The following is a 25,352-nucleotide window of genomic DNA, read 5'->3' as shown; positions in this document are numbered from 1 at the left end:
GTTTGTGACATCAAACCAGGAACGACAAGCACTGAAATGATCGCAGATGCCGAGTAAGTCTGGAGCTACTCAGAAACTGCTACGAGGTGTGTAATCGCAATATTGCGAATACGTCGTTCGCAATTTTAAGATGCTAAGATTCACTCCCAGTAGGCGGCGGCTTAGCATGAGCAAATCTGCTAAAATCCGCTTGCGAGCGAACAACTCGGAATGACCCCCTATGTGTACATTGTGCAATATTTGGATTAAATATGTAATGTGTTTTGATAGCTTTTCCATGTGTATACAAACTCTACCGTAAATACTCATACCACATGCTAATGCGCAGGACCGCGGGAGCAACCATACGCAAATTGCGGATATGTGCACGCACGGCAGAACAAGTACACGCACGGAGGCCATCTGTGTGTAGCTTGTACGTGATGTGTGTACTGCAATATTTTTCGACTTTGACAGTCCACCCTTTGGCAGTCACCAATAACTGCCACTATCTGTTCAATAAACAGAAAAATATCTATACAATATCTACAGAAGCTGGGATGGTCGGGGGAGAGTTGTAGGTGGGAAATATATATCCTAGAGGGATAGTAAAAAGCATGTATGTATGAATCCATGTCTGAGGGGCATGTATCATCGTGCCGTATATGTAATAAGCTTCGAGTTATTGCGAAGTATATATTAAATCCTTCTCATCCCATATTAAGGGTCTGTAAATGGGCCAACAAACACTACCGAGCTCTTTTAGGCTTCTTGTTCAAACAAATGGGGTGCACATTTAGTTGATGATACATGGAGGGGGAAACATATGTAAGTGCTAGTATATGTGGATATCACCTGTTGACTATGTGTGCCATTAACTGGAGGTTGCAGAGATGAAGATAAGACATATATATAAAATACATTCACATAAACATTTTGAGTAGGGTTGATGTCTTTTCCTGATGGATGTATCTGGGCAGAGGGGGAAACAAAAGAAAAATGGGTGAAAGAAACAGGCCATAAAATTAATTTGCAATCCTTATCATAACACTGTCTCTATGGATGGGTCATAAATTAAATCTGCTGCTATAACAGCGCCCTCGCTCCTTAGACTCATCAAATTTGTGCCGTGCTTGTGCCGCATTAGAATTTGAACACACCTAAATATCGAACCAATAATTATGACGACTCCCAGGATACAAAGGAGAAACTTCCCCACACTCATAATGACATTCTGAGCCCACTCTCCTAAACCTGAGAACCATTTGTGTGGGTTCAACCATGAGACCCAGCCGGTCAGTTCATTACTCACAGTCGCTAAGGTAAGGTTGTGCTTCCTACTGAACTCCCACTTCAACTGCAAGATATCATCCATCTTTCGTCCGATAATCTCCGTTGGGTCGTCAGTGCTGTTTGTAATATAAGTACAGCACTTCACACCATATTGAGTTGCCAGAGTAACACAGTATCCACCTGTCACGGCTGTGACATATTTAATGACCATCCTGTGCTGAATCAGTTCCTTCTTGTAAGCTTGTAACTCCCTTCCCGTATACCTGAAGGTGTCATCATACATCTCAGTGATATTATCTATCAAGTTCGCTAGCGCATGGATATACCTATAATTTATAGTTCCTCTGGCAGTACGGGTGATGTCTAATGCGAGAAGGAACTGAATCCCGGTGGATTCGTGGATCAAATCAGAGGCTGCGTGCTCTGCCCTATCTATGAGGTGTCTCTTGATGATGTGTTCATAGTGAGTATGAGTATAAGGAGCCTGAGCACTGCGGTGAACATCTTTCATCTTATCATTGGTTATGGTCATGACCTCTGGCAGTACTCTCCCAATATAACACAAATCCTCTGAGCTCGGGGCAAGCCACTTGTATGCCTTCCTCCCACATACGAAATAGGCATCATCTGGGAGAACATAGGGGACAAAATATAACATCACCATATTGCAAATTTTCCAAGTAAAGAAACCAATCCCTAGTTCTCCCATCTGCTCAGTACAAGTATCGGGCTGGATGATATGGGCACAATACCCTGACAATACTTTTCCAACCCACATGGTCTTACTTCCACGTGTATACCTATATCAAAAATACCTCCCACTGTTGGCTATCTTGCGTACAAGTTCAGAGTCAATAGGAATCCTATCAGCTCTGTGTGAAAAAGTCATTGTCTGGTTATTCCAAGTCACTTCCCAATATCCGTGTTTTCGGTAATTGGAAATATTGAAACACAACAGGGACCTATCTACGTTGTACTGGTGGAGCTTCAAGCTAGGGGGCCTAGAGATATTGAATTTCTTGTCCACTGGTCTCCCACCTTGCAATTCAAGTACCTAATCTATTGCTAAAGGGTACGTTACTAATCCTGACTTACTCTGACCTTGAGGTACCTGTGAGCACACCCAGCATTCTGTCTGGTTTAAGACCTTACCCACTAGTGAGTGGTAATCACTCAACGGATGACGGCCCATGTCGATATTAAGGTTGGACTGACATCTCTGGATGCACCCATCCTCTACTATATTCTCACAATTCCTACAAATACAATTTTCATCAGACAATAACCCCTCACAGTGCCTCCGAGCTCCCTGACTACCAGAGCGCTTACTGATGCCAGCCTTTACTAAAGTGATGTGCTGATCCTGAGATCCTACAAATTTATACTTGCCATCAGAACCCATTCCAGATCCCTGCTCGACCTCTCTGGGACCCTCACCAAAACAAACTGTCCTGATCAAAACCAGAATTATTAACAGAACCCGAAACGCAGTCTCTTGTGATCGATCCATTTCGTTAGGGGAAAAGAGGAAGATAAGAAGGAGAAAAGAAAGGAAAATGCAGGGGGAGGTGAAAAAAGAAAATGGTACAACAACCGTTCTAGATCTTGTTACTCTCTGTGCTCAGGTGCCCTTCAACAGTCCTGCCTCTCAACTTTCCCGGAACAAACACTCCAGTGATACGAGATTCTCTACACTCTGCTCTTTGTCACGAGTTCTCTCCTGGTCAGCGACCTTCTTGCAGTGGGACGAGTGGACCTAAGTCTCTCTTTCGGCGACCTTCAATGCTGTCGTGCTGGTTAACAAGACTTGGTATGGTCCTTCCCACCTGTCTATGAGGCAACCTGAGCGTAAGAAATTTCAAATCATCACATAATCCCCAGGCTCAATGTCATGACAATTACTGTTCGGTAGTTCAGGAATCACCAGCTTTAAATTTCTTTGTTGATTTCTCAGCTGCTGGCTCATCCCAACCAAATATTTCACAGTCACTTCATTATTACATTTCAAATCATCCTGGGGGTCTATCATTACATGAGGTTGTTGACCAAAAAGAATTTCAAAGGGTGATAGTTTAAGGGGGGACCTGGGAGTGGTTCTGATGCTGTACAACACTAGTGGCAAAGCTTCTGGCCACTACAATCCAGTTTCAGCCATTAATTTGCTCAGCTTGTTCTTAATAGTACTGTTCTCTCTCTCTACCTTTGCACTCGCCTGTGGACGGTACGGAGTATGCAGCTTGCTATTAATTCCCATCAGTTTGTACATGACCTGAAATACTTCACCTGTAAAATGGGTACCCCTGTCACTTTCAATTATTCTAGGGATATCATATCTACACACAAATTCCTGTACAATTTTCTTTGCAGTGAACGTAGCAGTATTTGTGGCAGCAGGGAATGCTTCTACCCAGTTGGAAAATACATCAATACAAACTAACACATATTTCAAATTCCTACAGGGTGGTAACTGTATGAAATCGATTTGTATTACCTGAAAAGGTCCTTCTGTCGGAGGGATATGGGATGGTTCTGTTGGTATTGACTTTCCAATATTCTTCCTCAAGCAAGTAAAGCATGTCAATGCTCTTTTACCTGCATGAGAAGAGAATCCTGGCGCACACCAGTATGCTCTTACCAGCTTGCACATACCCTCTTTGCCCAGATGAGTCAGACCGTGTGCCGCCTTACCTTGTTCACCTGTCCACAATCCTGAGGATTCCTGGCCATACCCCTTTGACCTCCAGACCGCCCTTTCCTGTAAGAACACAAATCTTTTTCAATTTTAATTTACCATCATGCATATCAGTGTCTGTACACAGTCTCCCTTCACCAGTATTCTCATTCTCCACCCTTTGTGCATGACCAGGCACACTGCATTAATACTGGTGACCTTCTGTCCTTATGCTGGTGAGATATACTGGATTTGGGCAGAGCTCTGAAAGACCGAGTAGGCATGTGGCGTTTGAACTGTAATCGGGTCCATGTATTGTACCCTCCTGTTGGTGAACGTAAGAGATGAGGAGGAAACTTTAAAGAAAAATCACATAGAAGTTAGTAACAAGTAAGTTTATGGAGGCAAAGAGGATTTTATTAAATTTTGACAACTGGATTGGGCACTATGGGGAAGTGATTCTCTACTGTCTATACCTCCTAAAAAAAAAAAAAAAAAATGTGTCCTATATCTACTGGGATTATCCCAGCCATCAATCCAGTGTCCTGTCCATCCTAAATTCATAGGAACCCGGTATCTGTGAGATAATTTCCTCTACCTGTGATGGACATGCATCTAGAACAGTGAAATGCAATATTAGTCTTCGTGGGTATCCAACATACTTTGTGCTTCCTTGGCGGGAGCACTCAATATGTATACCATCTCTAACAAAACTCCTGTTATGTTAATCAGGGGCCATTTTTACTAAAGAAAGAAGCAAAAGTTTAGAGGCCTCCGCCTAACCCCAGCAAGTTCTGTCAAAAGGGTAAAGTTGCATTTATTCTGTTCTTCCCATTAATCAAATCTGTGTTTTCTATATGGCTCGTGATTCCTTACTATATGTCCCTTGATCCCGTCTATGTGTTTAATACTGTGGCTTGTTTTCTCTGTCTAGGGGTCTATGTTGACTATGTGTTCTACAATACCTACAATTTCTAGCAAAATGCCCTTCCTTCCTACAAGTGTAACATATTATAGGTATTTTCCAAACAGCAGGGGTCTGGGATTTTGGTTGATGAGGCTTTGCTGCAAGAGCCTGTAGACTTATTGTCATTAGCTTCTCCTCCTGTTTTCTATATCTAGCAATATTCTTATGATGTTCAATTGCGCATGCTCTAACACAAGCTACTGTGGCCCCTCTCCAATTAGGCAAAGATGCTTGTACCTTGTCCCTAACTGCCTTATTGAGTCCGTCCATTAGCACAGAGACAGCCACCTCCCTGTGATTCGCATCGTTCCCTGTATCTGATACCCCAATGTATCTATCCATTGTTTGCAGGGCCCGATGAAAATATTCAGATGCTATTTCATTTTCCCTCTGTTTTATGGAGAAAATTCTTTTCCACTTAACATTAATGGGGAAACACAACTCTAGTTGCCTATTAATTTGTTCTATATTTTCCTGATTGTTTCTGTCAGTCATAGGACTATCCGACTCTAACCTACAATCAGTGATAAAAATTTTTGGGTGTCAATATTAGGGGGTAGGAACGCTTTTAAGAGTATCCGCCAATCTTTATTAGCTGGTTCATAAGCATTACCCAGATCTCTGATAAACTTCTGACATCTGGCTAAATACTTCCAGGGATCGGGGAAGTCTGAAATGATTGACCGCAGCTCAGCTCTGGACCACGGGCAATGCATTTCATTATTCCTGGTGAGGATTACTCCCTGACTATCGGTTCCCCCATTGGGAGTAACTATTTCCAAGACAGGATGTAATCCTACCATTCCGTTTCTAATCTGTTTACTGTAAGGTGTTGTTGTCTCTGTGCAATGACCCGTCTCACACTTACCCGTAGCTGTGACCTCACCAGTTCTTTCAGTGGGGAACACTGGTACTGCTCTAACTGGGTGGACAGGCCCCACATGAGTTTCTTGCAAAGCGACTGCCTGAATGAGAGCTGTGATTTGCTGGATCCTTCATCTTCCTGTGACCTATGACCTTGAAAAGACTTCAAAACAGGATACAACTTGCAAAGGTTAGGGTTAATACATTGCTCTTGCATACTAATATCATTTACAGATGTACCATTGATTGCAGCCATCTTTTTTCCTTCGACCTGTGTCGGTAATGGTGTGTTTGTGTCTCCATTGCTGCTAGGTTTGGAACCTGCTTTACGAGTTTGTTCCCTTTGCATCTCCCCCTCTAGTTGCCATAATTTTAAACAATCGTTATGTCTAATCCTTTGTTTTCTGGATTTAAGAAGACATATTTTACTGCAATACCTCTGGTTCAAAGCTGCCCACTGTAGGGAATGGTACCCTATCTTTGTCAGTCATACATATCCATTCATTGCAAAAAGCCTCCGTGTGTGAACCATACTTTTCACACATAATAAACCTTGCTGACCTTCTCGGTCCCACTTCTTCAGCCTGAACCCTGGCTGCTAAACGCCCACTGCTTGTGCAATTGGATCCAATCGCGGACTTTTTGCCAATAAACGCAATCCCCAATGCACACAGCAGATAGACGGTGAAAGACACCTAGCGCTTTCACTCGCTCCTTCTCCGCTGAGTACCACAACTCACTCCAATAGTGAACACTGCGAACCGAGTGAGGCCCTATCTAGTTTCTATTTACTGGAAGTGTTAGGAGTAACTTACCTTTTCCAGTAAATATCTGCCGCTGGAGATTTTCCTGAGAGAGACCAGCGAAAACTCCCTATACACTTATACACAAATCACGTTTGCGTATGCTCTACACAGCACTACTGATACCGCGATTCTACGCAAAAGCTCGTAAAAGGGGTATCAAGTTGCGCTGTATATATCACACCGACAAACTCGCGGTCCAATCGTACAGCGTATAGGTACTTGTTACCTATCTGCAGTACGACCACGGGTCAATGTACAAACTGTGACCCTCAGTTCGGAGCGTAATACAAAAAACCTTTTTACTTCAATACGTCGCAATACTATGCACTATCACGCTCCTCTGCAAATCTCCTCATGATTTGTGTATTTTAATCTATATTAACGTGAGTCAGCCGCCTCACGCCACCAAGCCTATACTTACTTGATGTACCACGGGACCCGATTTCAAGAGTTCAATACGTTCACTCTTACGTTCGCTCACTCAAATACACTTTGTTTTTCTGTACAGAAAATTTGGATTCATTCAGATAGGCAGCTTTACTCCCAGAGGCAATACAGTTTTAAACAAAAGTTTTATACTAATCTGTTTTAGAAAACGGGCAGTTTTGTGCTATTGTAGCATGGCTACTGTCCCACCTTTTAGCTAAATGACACTATTGTGTAATTTGTACTTAGCGCCCGTACTTTTACGCACTTTGCATAAACACGCGACCGTGCGTGTCTTTTACGCCACATGCGCAGTCCTGTACTTTGTCCGAGACACGTGTACAAAACCGTACGTCCGCAGTAAAACAAATCCCACAACTTCTATAAATGTGAGCAATACTACCTATAATCGCTCACTTAACACAAAACCCAGTTTTTTTCTGTATAAACCTTTACAACCAGGCCAGACTGCATTTGTGCTTTACACTTACTTCCTTAAACATTTATTTTAGTTTTAACTATATAGCAACAAATGTATCTGGTTTCACTCAGATCTAAATTAATCTAGCAATCTGAGTCTTATGGCAACAATGTGAGAGGGTATGCAAAGTATGGGTGCCTTTTGTTGTGTACGCTTTTGGTGCCCCAAAAAAATTCACAAATTTTTAAATAGCTTTTTTCCTGTTTATTTTAAGGGTTCTACCAGCATCTCTACAAACCATACAGAGCAGACGTCATCTAATCAGCACACAAGTAGGGTTTTCAGTGTATCCATCGACCAAGAAAAGGTTATGTAGGATACTTTCTGTCCAACCTTTTGCTGATAGATTAAGTCTGCTGTGACCTGTTAGGCTGTGAGTATGTGGAAAACCGGACGATGCCCTCAATTGAGAATGCTGATTTACGTACAGGACTAAAAGCAACACTTTAAAAAGACATTTCATACACTTTAAATGAAGCAGCTGCGGCCGCTACACTTAATCCTCAACCTACGTACTTATTACACCGTTAGCGTACAGAGTCCCGTACCGAGTACGGACTTTCCAGACAAACGCCGCGCTGGCTGTACAAAGTACACTTAGCACGTACACACCAAATGTTACACCGTGAACCCTTAACAGCTATGCATGCGATAGTAATACACTTTAAACCTTAGCAGGGAAAGGAAGACACGACACCAGATTGTAATTAAACTGCTGGGTTCCGACACCACAGCATATTATTACTGAAAGGGGGTTACAATAACAAAGCAATACAATACAAAAGAATAATGGCTACAGTCAATGATACATACTTGTTTGGATTTCGCCGCGCTACCCAGTCTGGTCCTCGGTCATCTAGATAGATAACTTTGTGAGTCTTGTGTGACCAAGCCTGCAGCAGGCACTTTTATACAATCTTCCAAAACTTAACACAATGGACACTGTAATCTCTTTGTCCATTGGACACAGGGATGGTCATTTACAGTACAGGAGAGGTCATAGGTCGGTTTGAATAGGTGGGCGATGTCTGTTCAAGATGCACTTGTGGGTGGTCTCCTATGGGTTCCCGCCGCATACTTAATGTACAGTAAATACAGTTTATATCTATATTCTGCTCCTACACATAACTATTCGCAGGAACATGCAATCTTATTCAAACCAACACCGGAATATTACCCTTAAAATACCCTACAGCTGGATACCAAACACCACCTTATAACCTTGTTCTGTCCCCTCCTATCATGTAAAGGTGAATCCCTTTGTTCTGTTACCATTTAAACTGTTGTAACTTACTGATGTGGTGCAGGGAGACTATGTGTACATTGTGCAATATTTGGATTAAATATGTAATGTGTTTTGATAGCCATCTGTGTGTAGTTTGTACGTGATGTGTGTACTGAAATATTTTTCGACTTTGACAGCCCTCATTCCAAGTTGATCGCTAGCTAGCTACTTTTAGTCGCCGCCCACGGGGGAGTGTATTTTAACATAGCAAGAGTGCGAATGCCTGTGCAGCAGAGCGGCTGCAAACACATTTTGTGCAGAACAAGACCAGCCCTGTAGTTACTTAATCTGTGCGATGATTGCTGCGACGAGTGACACGGTAATGACATCAGATTCCCGCCCAGCAAACACCCGGCCACGCCTGCCTTTTTTCCAAACACTCCCAGAAAACGGTCAGTTGCCGCCCACGAAACTCCCACTTCCTGTCAATTTCCTTTTGTTCGCCAGTGAGACTTAAAGCGTCGCTAGAACCTGTGCAAAACCACGATGCTCATTGTACCCGTACGACGCGCATGCGCATTGCGGTGCATACGCATGCGCAGATTATCCCCATTCTGCCATAATCGCTGTGCTGCGAAAATCCGTAGTGAGCGATCAACTCGGAATGAGGGCCTTTGTTGTATCTCTCTTTCCGGCAGACACAAGTCTGCAGAGGTTCAAAGACCTTCTGGTGAAAAAAATTGTAAACTCAAGTGGAACGTGATCCGTCAACAACTCCTCCTTCATTTTCTCCTGCAACTGGGCTGCAAGAAAAAGAACACAATTTCCTAACCCACCCGCTGGCGGTGATGCAGGGCAGTCAGGAGCAATTACCCCTTGGAGCAGGACAACTTTCAATTGGACCCGAACCAGCCCTCACCATCTTCCAGCTATCCAGAGGAGTCCTAGAGAGGCACCATCCAATTACCGCACTGCATAAGGTACTCATCATTTATGGGACACTGTATTCAATCCTCTAGCGGCATATGGAATTTGTATTGGACTCTCTAAATACCATCTAAAAGGAACTCTCCACAGTGGATTATAACTGGACATTTACATAATTTAAGGGCAAAATTTGAAATGGATCCCACAGAATTTACATAATATATGTCCTGAACCAACACCTTGGGTAAACTCTATCCTTTATGCATGCACATGGCATAATATCACTGCACAGAATATTGTTGCTTTTTAATGAGTTATTGTTTTTTTAAATAAATTGTCTTAAAATTTTACACATTTAGTGAATTATATTGTTCTTTCCTCTGGTAACGCAGCCTTCCTTTCTTCTTTCAGTGCAATATATTGGGCATGACTTCCCTCTAAACATTGGCTGCTGCTTAGCTGAGCACCTCGCCTCATAACGCCAGAATACCTTTGGGTATTATTTATTACCCTTTTTCTGCAGTCAGGAGCGAGTACTGACATCTGGTCCGGACTGAAGGAGCAAACAATTACTGACATGTCTACTGTCACTGCATATGATGCTGTCACCATTGAAAGAATGGTGGCAGATTACATGAGTGACAGCATCCAAGTAGACATGTCAGACAGTCCATATGCATACTGGCAGGAAAAAGAGGCAATTTGGAGGCCATTGCACAAACTGGCTTTATTTTACCCTAGTTGCCCCCCCTCCAGTGTGTACTCTGAAAGAGTGTTTAGTGCAGCCGGTAACCTTGTCAGCGATCGGCATAGGAGGTTATTTCCACTGAATGTGGAGAAGATGCTGTTCATCAAAATAAATTATAAATTCCTCCGGGAAGACCTTTACCAGCAATTGCCTCCAGAAAGTACACAGGAACCTGAGATGGTGGATTCCAGTGGGGACGAAGTAATACTCTGTGAGGATGAGGATGTACACAGTGAAAGAGGTGAGGAATAGGAGGATGATGATGAGGTGGACATCTTGCCTCTGTAGAGCCAGTTTGTGCAAGGAGAGACTGATTGCTTCTTTTTTGGTGGGGGACTAAACCAACCAGTCATTTCAGCCACAGTCGTGTGGCAGACCATGTCGCTGAAATGATGGGTTTGTTAAAGTGTGCATGTCCTGTTTATACAACATAAGGGTCGGTGGGAGGGCCCAAGGACAATTCTATCTTGCAACTCTTTTTTTTTTTTGCATTATGTGCTCTTTGGGTCCTAGTTTTTAAAACTTCAATTCTGTCTGCCATGGCAGTGCCACTCCTAGACGGGCCTGGTGTCCCACTTGTGTCGCTTAGCTTAGTCATCCAGCGACCTCAGTGCAAGCTTTTGGCCTAAAAACAATATTGTGAGGTGTGCGGTGTTCAGAATAGACTAAAAATGAGTGAAAATGATTGTTATTGAGGTTTATAATACCGTAGGATCAAATTACCCCCAAATTCTGTGATTTTAGCTGTTTTTATGGGGGGGGGGGGGGGGGGGTGTTCAAAAAAAAATCCAGGTCCAAACCCAAACCCAAAACCAAAAAGGGTGGTTTTGGCAAAACCAATCCAGATCCAAAACACGAGCGGAGATCCAGATCCAAAACCAAAACACAAAACCTGAAAAGTTTCCGCCACACATCTCTAGTTGTGACGTGGATGACCATTCAGGTGAGATGCTGGACCCAACTCCTACATGGTGGTGACACTTGTCTGTGTCCCAAGGAACCGGGCGCACTCTTACTGCTGGGTGGAAAACATTGTTTAGAATACCTTTTTTTAAAACCTTGTGCATGTATATGAAAGCTATTATGTTTTGAGGGCGTATTGGGGCAACACAGGCGTGCCCGGACCGTGCGGGTAAAGGGCCGTGGCGGCTGCGTGATGTCACATGCAGCCGCTGCATTCCAGGAAATGATGAGTAGCTCCCTGCCAGCACGCAGGAGCTGCGCTGGTAGGGAGCTACTCCTCGGGTACAAAAGCATCGCTGCCGCGAGCTACTTTGTACCTGTGCGGGGGTGGCAGAGCCTGACATGCGGGGCGGACTAGCCTCGTGCTGGGCGTCCCTCCACATGTCTGTGAGACTGATCGTAGATGTGTTAAAATGAGCACATCTACGATCAGGTCTGAATTAGGCCCCATGTGCAGTGCAGGTGGGGCAGATGTAACGTGCAGGAAGATTTAGATTTGGGTGGGTTATATTGTTTCTGTGCAGGGTAAATACTGGCTGCTTTATTTTTACACTGCAATTTAGATTTCAGTTTGAACACACCCCACCCAAATCTAACTCTCTCTGCACATGTTACATCTGCCCCACCTGCAGTGCACATAGTTTTGCCCATTAGATGACAAATTTGCTTCTGTGATCAGGTCTGAATGAAGCCCTTAATGCCTTCGTATGACTTTCTAGTAGTGGTGTTGGAAGCTGACACTGGAAAACAGTGCCGTAACTAGGCATTTTAGCGCTGTGTGCAAGAAACGACAGTGGCGCCCCCTCCATGTAAGATAGGGGCAGTGCGCGCCTGCGGCGCGCAAAAATATTCTAGGGGCGTGGCTTCACGGAGAAGGGGCGTGGCCACAAAATAATAGCAATTCATACTACGGTGCACAGTAGCGCCACTACACCAGGTAGAGTCCCTTTTATACATTACAGCAGACAGTGTCCCCCTTTTTACACATTGCGGCAGCCAGTCCCCCTTTTTACACATTGCGGCAGCCAGTCTCCCTTTTTACACATTGCGGCAGCCAGGGCCCTTTCTTACACATTGCGGCAGCCAGGCCCCCTTTTTACACATTGTGGCAGATAGACCCTTTTTTTACACATTGAGGCAGCCAGTCCCCCTTTTTATACATTGCGGCAGATAGACCCTTTTTACACATTGCGGCAGCCAGTCCCCCTTTTTACACATTACAGCAGCCAGTCTCCCTTTTAACACATTGCGGCAGCCGGTCCTTCTTTTTACACATTGCGGCAGACAGCGTCCCTTTTTTACAATTACAGCAGACAGCGTCCCCGTTTTTACACATTACGGCAGACGGTGTCCCCCTTTATACACATTGCGGCAGCCAGTCCCCCTTTTTACACATTACGGCAGCCAGTCCCCCTTTTTACACATTGCGGCAGATAGACCCTTTTTACACATTGCGGCAGCCAGCCCCATTTTACACATTGCGGCAGCCAGGACCCCATTTTACACATTGCGGCAGCCAGTCCCCATTTTTTACACATTGCGGCAGCCAGTCCCATTTTACACATTGCGGCAGCCAGTCCCATTTTACACATTGCGGCAGCCATCCCCCTTTTTTACACATTGCGGCAGCCAGTCCCATTTTTTACACATTGCGGCAGCCAGTCCCATTTTACACATTGCGGCAGCCAGTCCCATTTTTTACACATTGCGGCAGGCGGTGTCCGAGAGAGAGACAGAGAGAGAGAGAGAGAGAGAGAGAGAGAGAGAGAGACAGAGAGAAAGAGAGTGAGAGAGAGAGAGAGAGAGGGGGCGGGAATATACTTACCTTCTCCCCGCTGACAGGCTCCTCGTGCTGCTCCCTCGGTGCAGGCAGTGAGATGAGGAGGAGGAGGAGGGAGGGGGAGCAGGGAGCCGCAGCAGCGCTATGTTATTGGTAGTAAGCGCCGCTGCAGCATCCCCCTCTCCTTCTGTATTGGCTGCCGGGCAGCCAATACGGAAGGAGAGGGGGATGCTGCAGCGGCGCTTACTACCAATAACATAGCGCTGCTGCGGCTCCCTGCTCCCCCTCCCTCCTCCTTCTCCGCTGCCTCCGGCGCTGATGTCTTCTAGCTTCACAGCGCGGCGCACGGCGCAGAGACTTAGAGGCGGCATGTAATGAGTCAATTTGACTCATTACATGCCGCTGGCCGTGCGCCCCCAGGGCAACTGCGCTGTGTGCCAAGCCCCCTTGGCACACACGTAGTTACGGCTCTGCTGGAAAGCAATCCCAAGACACAGTCAGAGCAAAGTTAATACAGTTTCAATAATGTGTGCCCTGTGACTCAAATGTTGAGACTACTACTGTACATTGCATACAAAAAGGGTAAAAATCAGAAAATATAAGTTCAAGTGCTACAGTTATTGCAAAATAGGTCAAAATGCAATTGACTGCAAGAAAAGGAATGTAAAGTGCTTACATCTACAAAAGTTGGAATGATTAAAGATTGGAAAAGCACAGGAATCTAAAATATGCTCTATGTTCAGAGATGGGGACAAATCTTATCGTCATCAGTGTTCTAAAACAGAGAGGCCAAAGGGTTCACTATTACCCCTTTCACATCTCCATTGCCGGATCCCACCCGGGAATTGGAAACGAGTCCTTTCCGGGTGGGATCCGGCATTGGAGCCTCTGCGCTGGCTTCCCGACCCGTCAATATGACGGGTCGGTTGCCATAGCGGTGGGGGGGTGGGGCCGGCAGCGAGGGTGGAGGCGGCGCTGGGAGATGAGCTCATCTACGCACTGCCTCTCCCTATGTAGTAAATGGGTCCCGGGTCGCATTGACCCGGGAACCTGTTTACACTGCCACTGACCCGGTATTCAACCCGAGAATAACCCTTCTTATTACCTGGGTTGAATTACCGGGTAAGGCGACCCAGGATTCTCCAAGGCCCCTTTCACATTGCACACTGACCCGTGTCATATTGCCGGGTCGATACCGGGTTATTTTTGCTATGTGAAAGGGGTATTTGCTACAGGAATGTGTATTGTGTAGAATATAAAAGGAGCTATCACAGATACCTGCAAAAGGTGTCTGTCCTTGATGCAGAGCACTGCTATGTGATGTGTCATGTGTCACAATCTCTCAGGTGGATTTAGAGGATGACACCCGTACTTAAAGGAGTCAGTACAGAGGTGCACAGTGTAACATTTTGGTAGTGTTCACCAGGGACCCCTGCAAGGAGGTTTGGACTTCGCTGCGCTCCACGCAGGTCGTGGCCTTCTGTCTGTGTTCCCATGTATAAGGCTAGTTTACTAATCTACTGTGAAATCTTTAACACTGAGACGAAGTGGAACAGACAAGGTCGTAAGGGAACTGGATGGGCAGGTCAGGAGGCAGATACTAGGATGGCAGGAATCAGAAACAAACCACAGGGGAAGCAGGTACAGAACACTGGGGAGGCACAAGGCTGTACGCTGGAGTAAGGTAAATGATCCTATACTCTGACACTGCTCAGTGCTCAGAGACTTCATTTCATAAGGAGCAGTTTCAGTGACATCAGGTGTCTGTAAGTTTCAATTTTACACAGAGTGGCGCATGCATTCCTGTGGGAGCCATGTCTGCTTGATGCTGCAGCAGGAGGCGGAGTGTGTCCAAATTTGTGGGCATCATAGCAAGGGGTTTCTCTGGGATCAGTCTTGTCATGCTCCTTCCCCATGAGGCATGCTCCTTATGTCCCTATTGAAAAAAATGTGTGGGGGGCAAATCTCTCCCTGGCACAGGGCACCAAAAAGTCTAGTTACGTCTCTGGTTCTGGCCATCTTGCTGGAGCTTTGGAAGTGATTTTATCCCCCTTGTCACACAGTGATTGGAGGATGGAGCCAGCTGATCGGACTGGAGCTTGTGTTTGGTGGATGGTAGTCAGCTGTCCTCTGGGAACATGACTGTGCCCAGCAGAGTAGGCAAAATGGCTGCGGAGAAGGGGGGGGGGGGGGGGGGGGCTGCAGAGCAGATTGGAGTGCAGCACCAACAGCAATGGGGATGAGGAGAGAGACATCAGAGTACAGATTGGTCAGCGTGCGTATAAGAACTGCAGCACTGGTCTCCACAAGCCTACATCGTTAATGCATAAATTAGGGACTGTATATAAAGATGTCATTGAGCATTTCTGCTCCTAAATTGCCACCATTGATTTCCCCAGTCACATAAACTGAATTACATTAGTTTGATACAGGTTTAAGGCTACTTTAAGCAATGTATTCAAATCAAACAGCTATAAGGCACAGGTATTAGTGGCATAACTCCCAGAGACAGTGGAAGCACTGGCCTCTTGGATCCAGCTGTCAGAGTGACCAAGGGGGCTGCTGAATTAGGACAGATCTCTCTCCACTCATTACATAGTGATTGCTACAATCACTGCTGACTTCTGTCCTTGCTTATAAGCCCCCTTTGTAGCAGCCTTGAGCCGAACAGTCTTGGAATGTGTGATAGTAGATCAAAGGGGGTCATTCCGAGTCGGCCGTAGCTGTGCTAAATTTAGCACAGCTACGATCATGTTCCCAGACATGAGGGGGGATTCCCAGCACAGGGCTAGTCCGCCCCGCATGTCTGCCCGGCCCACCCCACACAAGTACAAAAGCATCGCACAGCGGCAATGCTTTTGTACTTGTTGAGTAACTCCCGGCCAGCGCAGCTCCTGCGGCTGGCCGGGAGTTGCTCGTAGCTGCCCCTGGTCGCAGCCGCTGCGGCCCGCCCCCCACATGGTCCGGCCATGCCTGCGTTGGCTGGACCGCGACCCCAAAATGGCGGCCTAATGCCGCCGTGCCTCCCCCACCCGCCCATCGACCGCCTCTGCCTGTCAATCAGGCAGAGGCAATCGCTAGGTAATGACTGTCCGGCATGCGCTCGCGCACTGGGGCGCCAGCGCATGTGCAATTTTTGGCCCAATCGCTGCGCTGCGAACAACTGCAGCGAGCGATTGGGTCGGAATGACCCCCAAAGTGTATATATAGGGGGTATTCAATTAGTCCCATTTTTTTCAACACATTTTTTGCCCATTTTCAGGTAAAATTTACATTCGACCTATTCATTGCTATTTTTTCAACTGGTCAAAAAATCTGACGCTGGCGAAAACCACATGTATCTGCGAATTCGCCACTGATACACATGTTTTGGCAAATTCGCAGGCGTTTTCATCCATTTTGGCCGGAATTTTCACCCATGCCGATTTGACAAAAACAAACCACAAAAACGTCATGGACGAAAATGGATTACAAAACAGGCGAAAACGGTCGCAATTGAATATCCCATGTACTTAATTGAATACCCCCCCATAATGAGGTACAGGTTCAAATGGATTTCTGAAACTGGAACAAACCATCAATGTGCTGCCCTTAATCTGTGACACAGGGTCAAGTTTACTGCAGATGCCAGGATCTCCCTGTGCGCTCCCCTGGAGGGTTACACAGCACAGACTGACTTCACATTGCTGCTAAATAATATTATTTTTTTCACAGAAATGTTTTTGAACCTTTATCTATGTACACATACGGCTTACACTGTAACCCATTCTTGCTAATTGGTAATACTTATACTTGGATCAACAACACCTTTGGATTTGTAACGGACTATGGGGTCTATTTACTAAGCCTTCAAAGGAGATAAAGCCAACTCTCATCCTAACCCTCTGTTCCACTCTCACTGTCTACCCCTTTGTGTCACTATGTTGGTGTGATAGGCTGGTGTGATTCCGCACAGGTCAAAAGGTATGCATAGGTTCAATAATTAAAAAAAAACAACATTTGAGTTATAATGAGACACACTGTCTCCATTATGCCTGTTAATTGCTTACTGGGTATAAAGTAGAGATGAGCCGGAGCGGTTCTCAGAACCGAACCACCCTGAACATCCCATTCAGAGCCCGGATTTGAATCCAGTTCAGGACTTCCCACCAGACTCGGAAACCAGAACGAGGCAAAACATCATCATCTCACTGTCAGAATCTCACGGGTTTTGGATTCCATATAAACAGCTGCGCATCACCGCCGTTTTCACTCTGGACTTGGGGAGGAGGGAGACAGACCTCTGTCTCTCTGTGGGTGGTGGCGTCGGGTGGGGTCAGTGTGTGCTCTGTAGGGGTGCTGCTCCAGTCACTGTGGTGTACCTGTGCTGTTAGGGGTGCTGTCCTGGCTGTCACTGGTGTTTCATGTGCTGTTAGGGGGTGCTGCAGCTGTATATGGGTGTTGCTGTCCTGGCTGTTACTGTGTACAGGGGGCAGGAGCACTGTCCTCCTGTATGCTGTAAAAATATAGGGGTGCTGCTGTTAAAATAACATTACATTGGCCCTGTATGCTGTAAAAATTCAGGGGTGCAGTTGTTAAAATAAAAGCCCACTGGTCCTGTATGCTATAAAAATACAGGGGTGCTGTTGTTAAAATAAAGTACACTGGTCCTGTATGCTGTAAAAAATACAGGGGTGCAGTGAAAATAAATGTACACTGGCCTTGTCTTGTATTCTCTAAAATTAAAGGGGTGTTGTGAAAATGCAGGAGATCTTGCACTGTCCGCTGTTGCGATGTCTAGGCCTGACCTTCCCAACACTGTATGGGAAGAGGAGCCACCACCATTTGCAAACCACCATTTGCACGCCCTCTGCAGGTGCTGGGGTGAGCACCGCCAGTCCAGTTGCTCATATTGAGATTGAGGATGTCACTGTAGAAGTACACCTGCATGAGGAGGATATGGGTGTAGCTGGCGCTGCGGAGGAAGTTGACGATGAGGATTCTGATGGTGATGTGGTTTGTTTGAATAAGGCACCAGTGGAGACAGTTGTTGGCCATGGGATGAAAAAGCCCATTGTCATGCCTGGGCAAAATATCAAAAAAGCCACCTCTTCGGTGTGGAATGATTTCTACACAAATCCGGACAACAGATGTCAAGCCATGTGTTGCCTTTGTCAATCCATAATAATGGATATTTCCTGGGGTGCTGCTGTACTTGATCCTAGGTTTAAATTAAAGCCTAGAGCAGATATGAAACAAGCTTCAACATCACAAACAGATTTGTGAAAACATATAGCCGCAAAGGTGGAAATGGAAATTGCTGAAGTGTTTTTAAATAAAGTGGGGAGAGACCACATTTGTGGCCAAAGTCAGTGTGACTCAGAAGAAACTGAATCATAATCCAGTGCAACTGCCGCAGGGGTAAAAGTGAGATTTTCTGCCGGAGCATTAGAGAGAGGTTCTTCTCAATTATTTCATGTTAGAGACTCACTCAAATGAATGGTTCCAATTATTCAACCTTACTTTTGATTTGTTATTGATGTTCCTGATTTTGGGATTATTTATTTAGAAGATGCGCATTTGTTGTACAGGGATCATCTTTTCCTAAAGGTTGCAGAGGATTATCACAAGATCTTGTGGTGTTAGATGAACAGAGTTTCAGTGAACTTGCATTGCACCAGCTTTCCATTGCACTGCAGCACTAAATGAGTCAGGAGCTCCTGTGATGCACAAACAGTTACCAGTATGGAGTCTCATGGTAGCTTACAGCCAGGAAGATGTCTGGCTTGCCAGGCTGAGGCATGCTGTGGGCAGAGGTTAGCATTGCTTCCTCCCACAGTCCTACTTATAGTATGAAATGGGTTTGACTGTAGAGTGGTAAGCTCCACTAGGGCAGGGGCTCAATAACAAAAAAAATCACTGCGCAGTCCTGCTTAGTACTTTACCTCACCCACCCGAACTCAACTTGCACCATGTGGGGCTGCTGTGGGGGATCAGGAGGGGCTGATAGAACATCTAAAGGGCTGCTTTATTTAAAAATAAAATATGAATAAAATAAAAAGACACACAGGTATGTTCACATACGTGTAACTGGGACACACAGGTATGCTCACATGCGTGTAACTGGGAGCTGTGAAAAACAAAACTAAGGCATCTGCTATAAAATATGTAAATATAAATGCAATAAAAAAAATGGAGAAAAAGAAACCCACGAGATTTTCACAAAATAAGTCTCCCGTGGAGGAGAAAATATCCAATCTTGATCCTGTGGTATACAACATTTTACTTGCATCCCACCATTACATCTGAGATTATCTTAATCCCTGAACATGGAGAAGGGGGTACAAATTTGGAGGCTTTGGCCCCTAGTTTTTCAGTTTGTCCAGTAATGTGGTAATTAATAATTATATATTTGCTTGGTTGAAGTCCTTTCTGTTCCACACCAATATAGGAGTGGAGGTGAAAGCCTGTGTGTTGTTCCTCATTGCATGTGTCTCTCTTTTTAATCACCTTCTTGACACTGTCCTCTGCTCATAATGTGAAAAGTCAAATATGTTGGTGGTATGTTTGTAGCTAGCTATGATTCAGAGAACTTGGCAAGCTTTTTCCATTGGGACCACCTGTCGCTGAAATGATAGGTTTATTAAACTGCATGTCCTGGTTAAACAACATATGGGTCTATGGGAAGGCCCAAGACATTGCCATCTTGCACCTCTTTTTCTTTTTCTTTGCATGATGGTCTCTTTGGGGCCTATTTTTTAAATCTGCCCTCCTGTCTGCCACTGCAGTGGCACTCCTAGATGGGCCAGGTGTTTGTGCTGCCCACTTGTGTCACTTAGCTTAGTCATCCAGCGACCTCGGTGCAACCTTTTGGCCTAAAAACAATATTGTAAGGTGTGAGGTGTTCAGAATAGACTGGAAATGAGTGGAAATAAATGTTATTGGGATTAATAATACCGTAGGATCAAAATTACCCCAAATTCCGTGATTTGAGCTGTTTTATGTTTTTTTTCAAATATCATACAGATCCAGAACCAAACCCCGACTGGGTGGTTTTGGCAAAATCAATCCAGATCCAAAACACAAGCGGGGATCAAATACAAAATCAAAACATAAAACACAAAAAGTGTCCACCGCACATCTCTAGTATAAAGATACAAAGAAAAGGAAAGAAGACTTATTTTGGCCACCAAAAGAAGTCTTCTTTCTTTTTCTTTGTATCTGTATACTCATCTGTGTCACACCAGTCTGTCTGACCCTCCCCTTTAGAATGTAGGCTGTTACGAGCAGGGCCCTCTTCCCTCATGTGCCTTCCCGTCTCTTACTTAAACCATCTCCTACTCCATACTCCCCTCGATGCCACCAAATACATTAGTTTTCTTCCACACCAATACTTATGTCAGTGTCATTTGCTGATGCAGCTATTTTTATTTACCCTGAACTTGTCCTACATTGTCTTGAACTGTAAGTCATTGTATTCTTGTTTTGCTTATTTCTTTATGTACTCTGTAACTGGGCGCTGCAAATCCCTCGGGTTCCTGTCTATAGACAGATAGTTAAAAGATAGACAGTCATTAGTTAGACACTATATCAGAGGTTCTCAAACTCGGTCCTCGGGGGCCCACACAGTGCATGTTTTGCAGGTCTCCTCACAGAATCGCAAGTGAAATAATTAGCTCCACCTGTGGACCTTTTAAAATGTGTCAGTGAGTAATTAATACACCTGTGCACCTGCTGGGTTACCTGCAAAACATGCACTGTGTGGGCTCCCGAGGGCCGAGTTTGAGAACCTCTGCACTACATGGTTGACAGTCAAAAGTCAGACAGGGTCAAAAGTCAGACAAGGTCAAAAGTCAGACAGGGTCAAAAGTCAGACAGGGTCAAAAGTCAGACAGTCAAAAGTCAGACAGGGTCAAAAGTCAGACAGTCAAAAGTCAGACAGGGTCAAAAGTCAGACAGTCAAAAGTCAGACAGTCAAAAGTCAGACAGGGTCAAAAGTCAGACAGTCAAAAGTCAGACAGGGTCAAAAGTCAGACAGTCAAAAGTCAGACACAAAAAAAATGTTTGATTTTTCTGTTTTTTACAACTTTTGCCTCATTTACTATCCATGTCACACAAACTATTACCTTTTAGCAAAGTTGTGGTGAGCGAAGCGGAGCGGAATGAGACACCGAGCCCGAAGCGTGGCGAGCGGACAAATTTCACCAATTTTGGGTTAAAAATGTTTAAAAACACAAAAAAATATATATTTTTTTTGTGTGTCTGACTTATGACCCTGTATGACTTTTGACTGTCTGACTTTTGACCCTGTCTGACTTTTGACTGTCTGACTTTTGACTGTCTGACTTTTGACCCTGTCTGACTTTTGACTGTCTGACTTTTGACTCTGTCTGACTTTTGACTGTCGACCATATAGTGTCTAACTAATGACTGTCTATCTTTTAACTGACTATGAGCTATACCACACCCAAATCCCTCGTGGTGCCATATAAAGAAAGGATGATAATAAAAAAGTACCACCCAATCAGCTCCTCTCTGCCGTGTTACAGGAACTGGTTGGCTGGTAAATAAATCTCTACATGTTATTCAATTAACACTTTGGATGAGGTGTACCCTTACCAGAGACTTGCTTTTGCTGATGATGATACTTTCCATTTTTAAGGAGTGTTTTTAACATTGAGTTATTATTGTGAATAATGGATACTTTCCATTTTGAAGGTGTGTTTTTAATATTGTGAATACATTTGGATATATTATTGTATAAGTCTTTGACTGTTTTAATGTAATATGTGCCCCTAGTAGTGTTCTCTCTCCTCTCTGTCCTATTTTGTTGATTGGCTGGTACTTTATCTCCACAATTTTATCTGTATCCAGGGTTCTATTTCTTATCATTTGCAGCCATCACCCAAGAATAAAGATTCCTTATCAACACAATTGGCTGCAATAAGGAATCATTACTTTGACCTTTGCCCCCTCAGCTGTGTTACTGCACATGTCCTGATGGAGGTCAGCACATGTGCAGGCCAGAGCAACCGGGGGTGGCACCCAGAACCGTAACTATACTTTTTGGTGCGCTGTGAAAGAAAGAGAATTGGTGACCAATTTATTATGTCATTATAAACCCAGCTGGGAAAAAAAAAATTTTTTGTGCATTTTACAATCCTACTTTATGTGCGAGGCACAGCACACATCATATAGCTCATAGGACTACACGTGAAAGTATCTGCAGGGGTCAAGTCCAGAGTGGCCCCTGGAGGAGACTGGAAGGTAAAGTTCTGCAGCATCTTCGTGAAGAATATGAAGAGCTCCATTTTGGCCAAGTTTTCACCGGCACAACTTCTCTTACCTAGAACAAAAAAACATGTTGCAGAGCATATAATACCCTATTACTGTATTTCTGTTATTATACACAATTCAGTAAACTGTAATATTAAATAAAGTCTTTTAAAAAAATCTCCTGAACCATAAGGACTAGGAACTTGACATTTGGACAGTAGCTTGCTTTTGTGATGTAGGCACCCACTAAGAAGGGATTTTTAAAAATTCCACCCACAAAGGGGTGAAAGGATTACTGGGAATTCCCCCTTCACAGAGAAGAGTTAAGGCAGCCCACCCAGCCGGGGCTATAAAGAATGCATGGTGCCGTCGATACCAAGTCATGAAGGCTGGAAGACACAATGCTCTGTTCCAGGATTTCCTAGCCAGTGGCAGTAGCAGAGTAGTACATTATACAAATAGGGGAGTCACATCAACTGTCACCCATAAACACTGTCGCTGGGTGTGGCTCCCCTATTTGAATAATGGACTGCTCTGCAACTGCCACTGGCAAGGCAGTCCAGTCTTACGGTTCAGGAGATTTTGTGTTGAGTCAGTGGTATTCGCCTTTTATATATATATATAGATGTGAGAAATATAAGTACTTAACCAACCTATTTCCAATCAAGAGAGGATAGTGTCTCAATTATCAGAGGTTAACGTGCCACTTGAACTAAACATTACCGAACCTCTCAGAGAGCAATAGGAGGAAAGAAAAGATAGATATTATCACTCTTAAATGCATTAAAGGAAAGCAGTGATAGTCAGCAACTGCTCATCTGCTGCGTAAAGGCTACCGACAGCTCTCCCAGTGACCTTAAGTGCGGTGCGAAAATATTTACCTTCTTACCTAAAGAAGGAGCCCTAAGGAGAGCGAGAAGCTAAGCAAGCAGACCTAGGGCCCTTTGGAATAGAGTCAGCCTATCCCTGCAAACCTTACATATTTAACATACAGTGGGAGGAGCTTGGCCTGTCATCCCAGCATTTACAGCACTGAGCAGGGCATTATCAGAGGCAGGATGGAGCAGAGAACGAGGCGGATTATTCTTCTCAGCCCCAGTATTTTGAAAGCATCAATCAGGGGAAGGACCGGAGGCGCTGCCTGACAAAGATATATGTAAAAAAAATATTTAAAAGCAGTATTAAATTTGCTTAAAAACCAGCGCATTTCATCTCTTTGTGATTATACTTGAAATTCCCTAGCAAAGCATGGGTTTTCAGCTAGTACAGTATGTGTGTGTGTGTGTGTGTGTGTGTGTGTGTGTGTGTGTGTGTGTGTGTGTGTGAAGGGGGATCATAGCATGGACTTTCTCTGGGATCAATTGCGTCATGCCCCTTCATCACGAGGCATGCGTCTTATGTCTCTACTGGAAGAATGGGGGGGGGGGGGACTAAATCTCTTTCTGGCACAGGGCACCAAAAAGTCTAATTACGGCCATGAGTCTTTTGCTAGAATCAAACTGAGATGCACAGAAGTACTGTAAGCAAAGGAATAAGATGAGGAAAATGTCAAGAAGCAATCCTGGACATACTCAGAGGTCAAGAATATTAATACACGGGAAACTTAAAACTCTGGCACCCTCCTAGCAGTGACATGCAGTCAGGGCAGGCTATGGAGGCAAGGCCTCACCAGTCATACTGCTGTATACTCCAGAGTTTTGGCTATAAAAATGACTATAATAATACAAAGAAGATATTTATAAATTATTAATATCATATTTTTATTATTCTAATAATTTTTATAGTAAATACTCACCAGATTTGCAGCACCCCACTGGAAATACAGTGAGAGTTCAGATGTGAAGTAGCTATGAGCTCACCGTCCCCTCTGTCATAGTCTGTCATAGTCTCCCTCACTGAGGGCGCGTGGCTTGATGCAGTGTCAGGTGACCTATTCAGTAAGTTCCCCGGCAACTAACCAGGAGCAGCCAACCGGAAGGAGAAGCTGATCATTAAGATTGCAAAAATGAATGGTGACATGCTGGTGAGTAGATGCTGGGGCTGGACAAGGGAACATATGAATTGCCACTCCTGTTCTGTGGGTGACATGCCCCCCTGCCATGGGGAGGAAGTAGATAGGGCCAAACAATTTTTAGGCTGCTTCTGCAGAGGTTCTGCAACATGTCTTAAAGTATTATTTTATGGTGGGCACCTCTTTCATGTAGGCACCATTCTAGGAAGCACCAGACATTGCACCAGCTAGTGATATGCATCAGTAGTAGCAGTAGCAGCTCGTGTAATCATGATCAGTGGCCAGAAAGAAGGTCACCATCAGTGGCCAGAAAGAAGACCATCAGCACTGTTATTTCCGAACACATTGACCATGACTAATATCTTTTGGACCTGGGAAAACTACCTGTTGAACCCCTGCATGTGCCAAATGGCACCCAAGGTGCCAAGGCACCCAGTTTGGGAACTACTGTACTGAAGTAGTATATCTCTTTTTATAAAAAATACATTGAGCAATTGATTTATGATCAAAAAGCAAAGTATCTGCAATGTAACTCATATTTAGAATGGTCACTGATGCACATTGCACAATTTGCATAAGTTCTGAACTATGGTGTAACCCTATTCCATAAATAATAAAGACTATCTCAATTACAGAGTTTAGACTAGTGTTAGGGTTAAAATACGCATTGCAATACGCTGGGATGTTGATTGTAGGGATTCTGTGGCTGGCATTCTGACCATGGGGATCCTATGCGCCGGTATATCAATAGTACCAACCCTGAGATACTTCAGGGTGATCTGTAACTGTGAGGGTGCCAAGATGGCTGGTGCTTTATAAGGAAGTTTATGTTTCACAATACAAAGAACTTTTGATGCTGAGATGTCGTATTACCTGTACTTGTACTTGATCTAATGATGGACTGGGGTCCCAAATTGGCTTGGCTTTGGAAGTGTGTGTGCATGGAAAAGGTTCAT

At 44.5% G+C, this 25,352-nt stretch overlaps 1 protein-coding gene across 1 annotated transcript in view; it reads right to left on the bottom strand.

The window, feature by feature from the left end:
• Positions 1-21,750: 21,750 nt before the first annotated feature.
• Positions 21,751-25,352, bottom strand: part of LOC134908924 (cytochrome P450 2C5-like) — a 194,809-nt gene continuing 191,207 nt past the window's right edge. Inside the window, exon 10 of the mRNA XM_063915177.1 lies at positions 21,751-22,455. Coding sequence (XP_063771247.1) covers positions 22,277-22,455 — 179 coding nt within the window. The 3' untranslated portion in view covers positions 21,751-22,276. The remainder of the gene's footprint in view (positions 22,456-25,352) is intronic.

The sequence above is a fragment of the Pseudophryne corroboree genome, chromosome 4, assembly GCF_028390025.1.
Source record: "Pseudophryne corroboree isolate aPseCor3 chromosome 4, aPseCor3.hap2, whole genome shotgun sequence".
Taxonomy (NCBI): Eukaryota; Metazoa; Chordata; class Amphibia; order Anura; family Myobatrachidae; genus Pseudophryne; species Pseudophryne corroboree.
The sequence above is the reverse complement of the archived record's forward strand: the minus strand, read 5'-3'. Positions and strand labels throughout refer to the sequence as shown.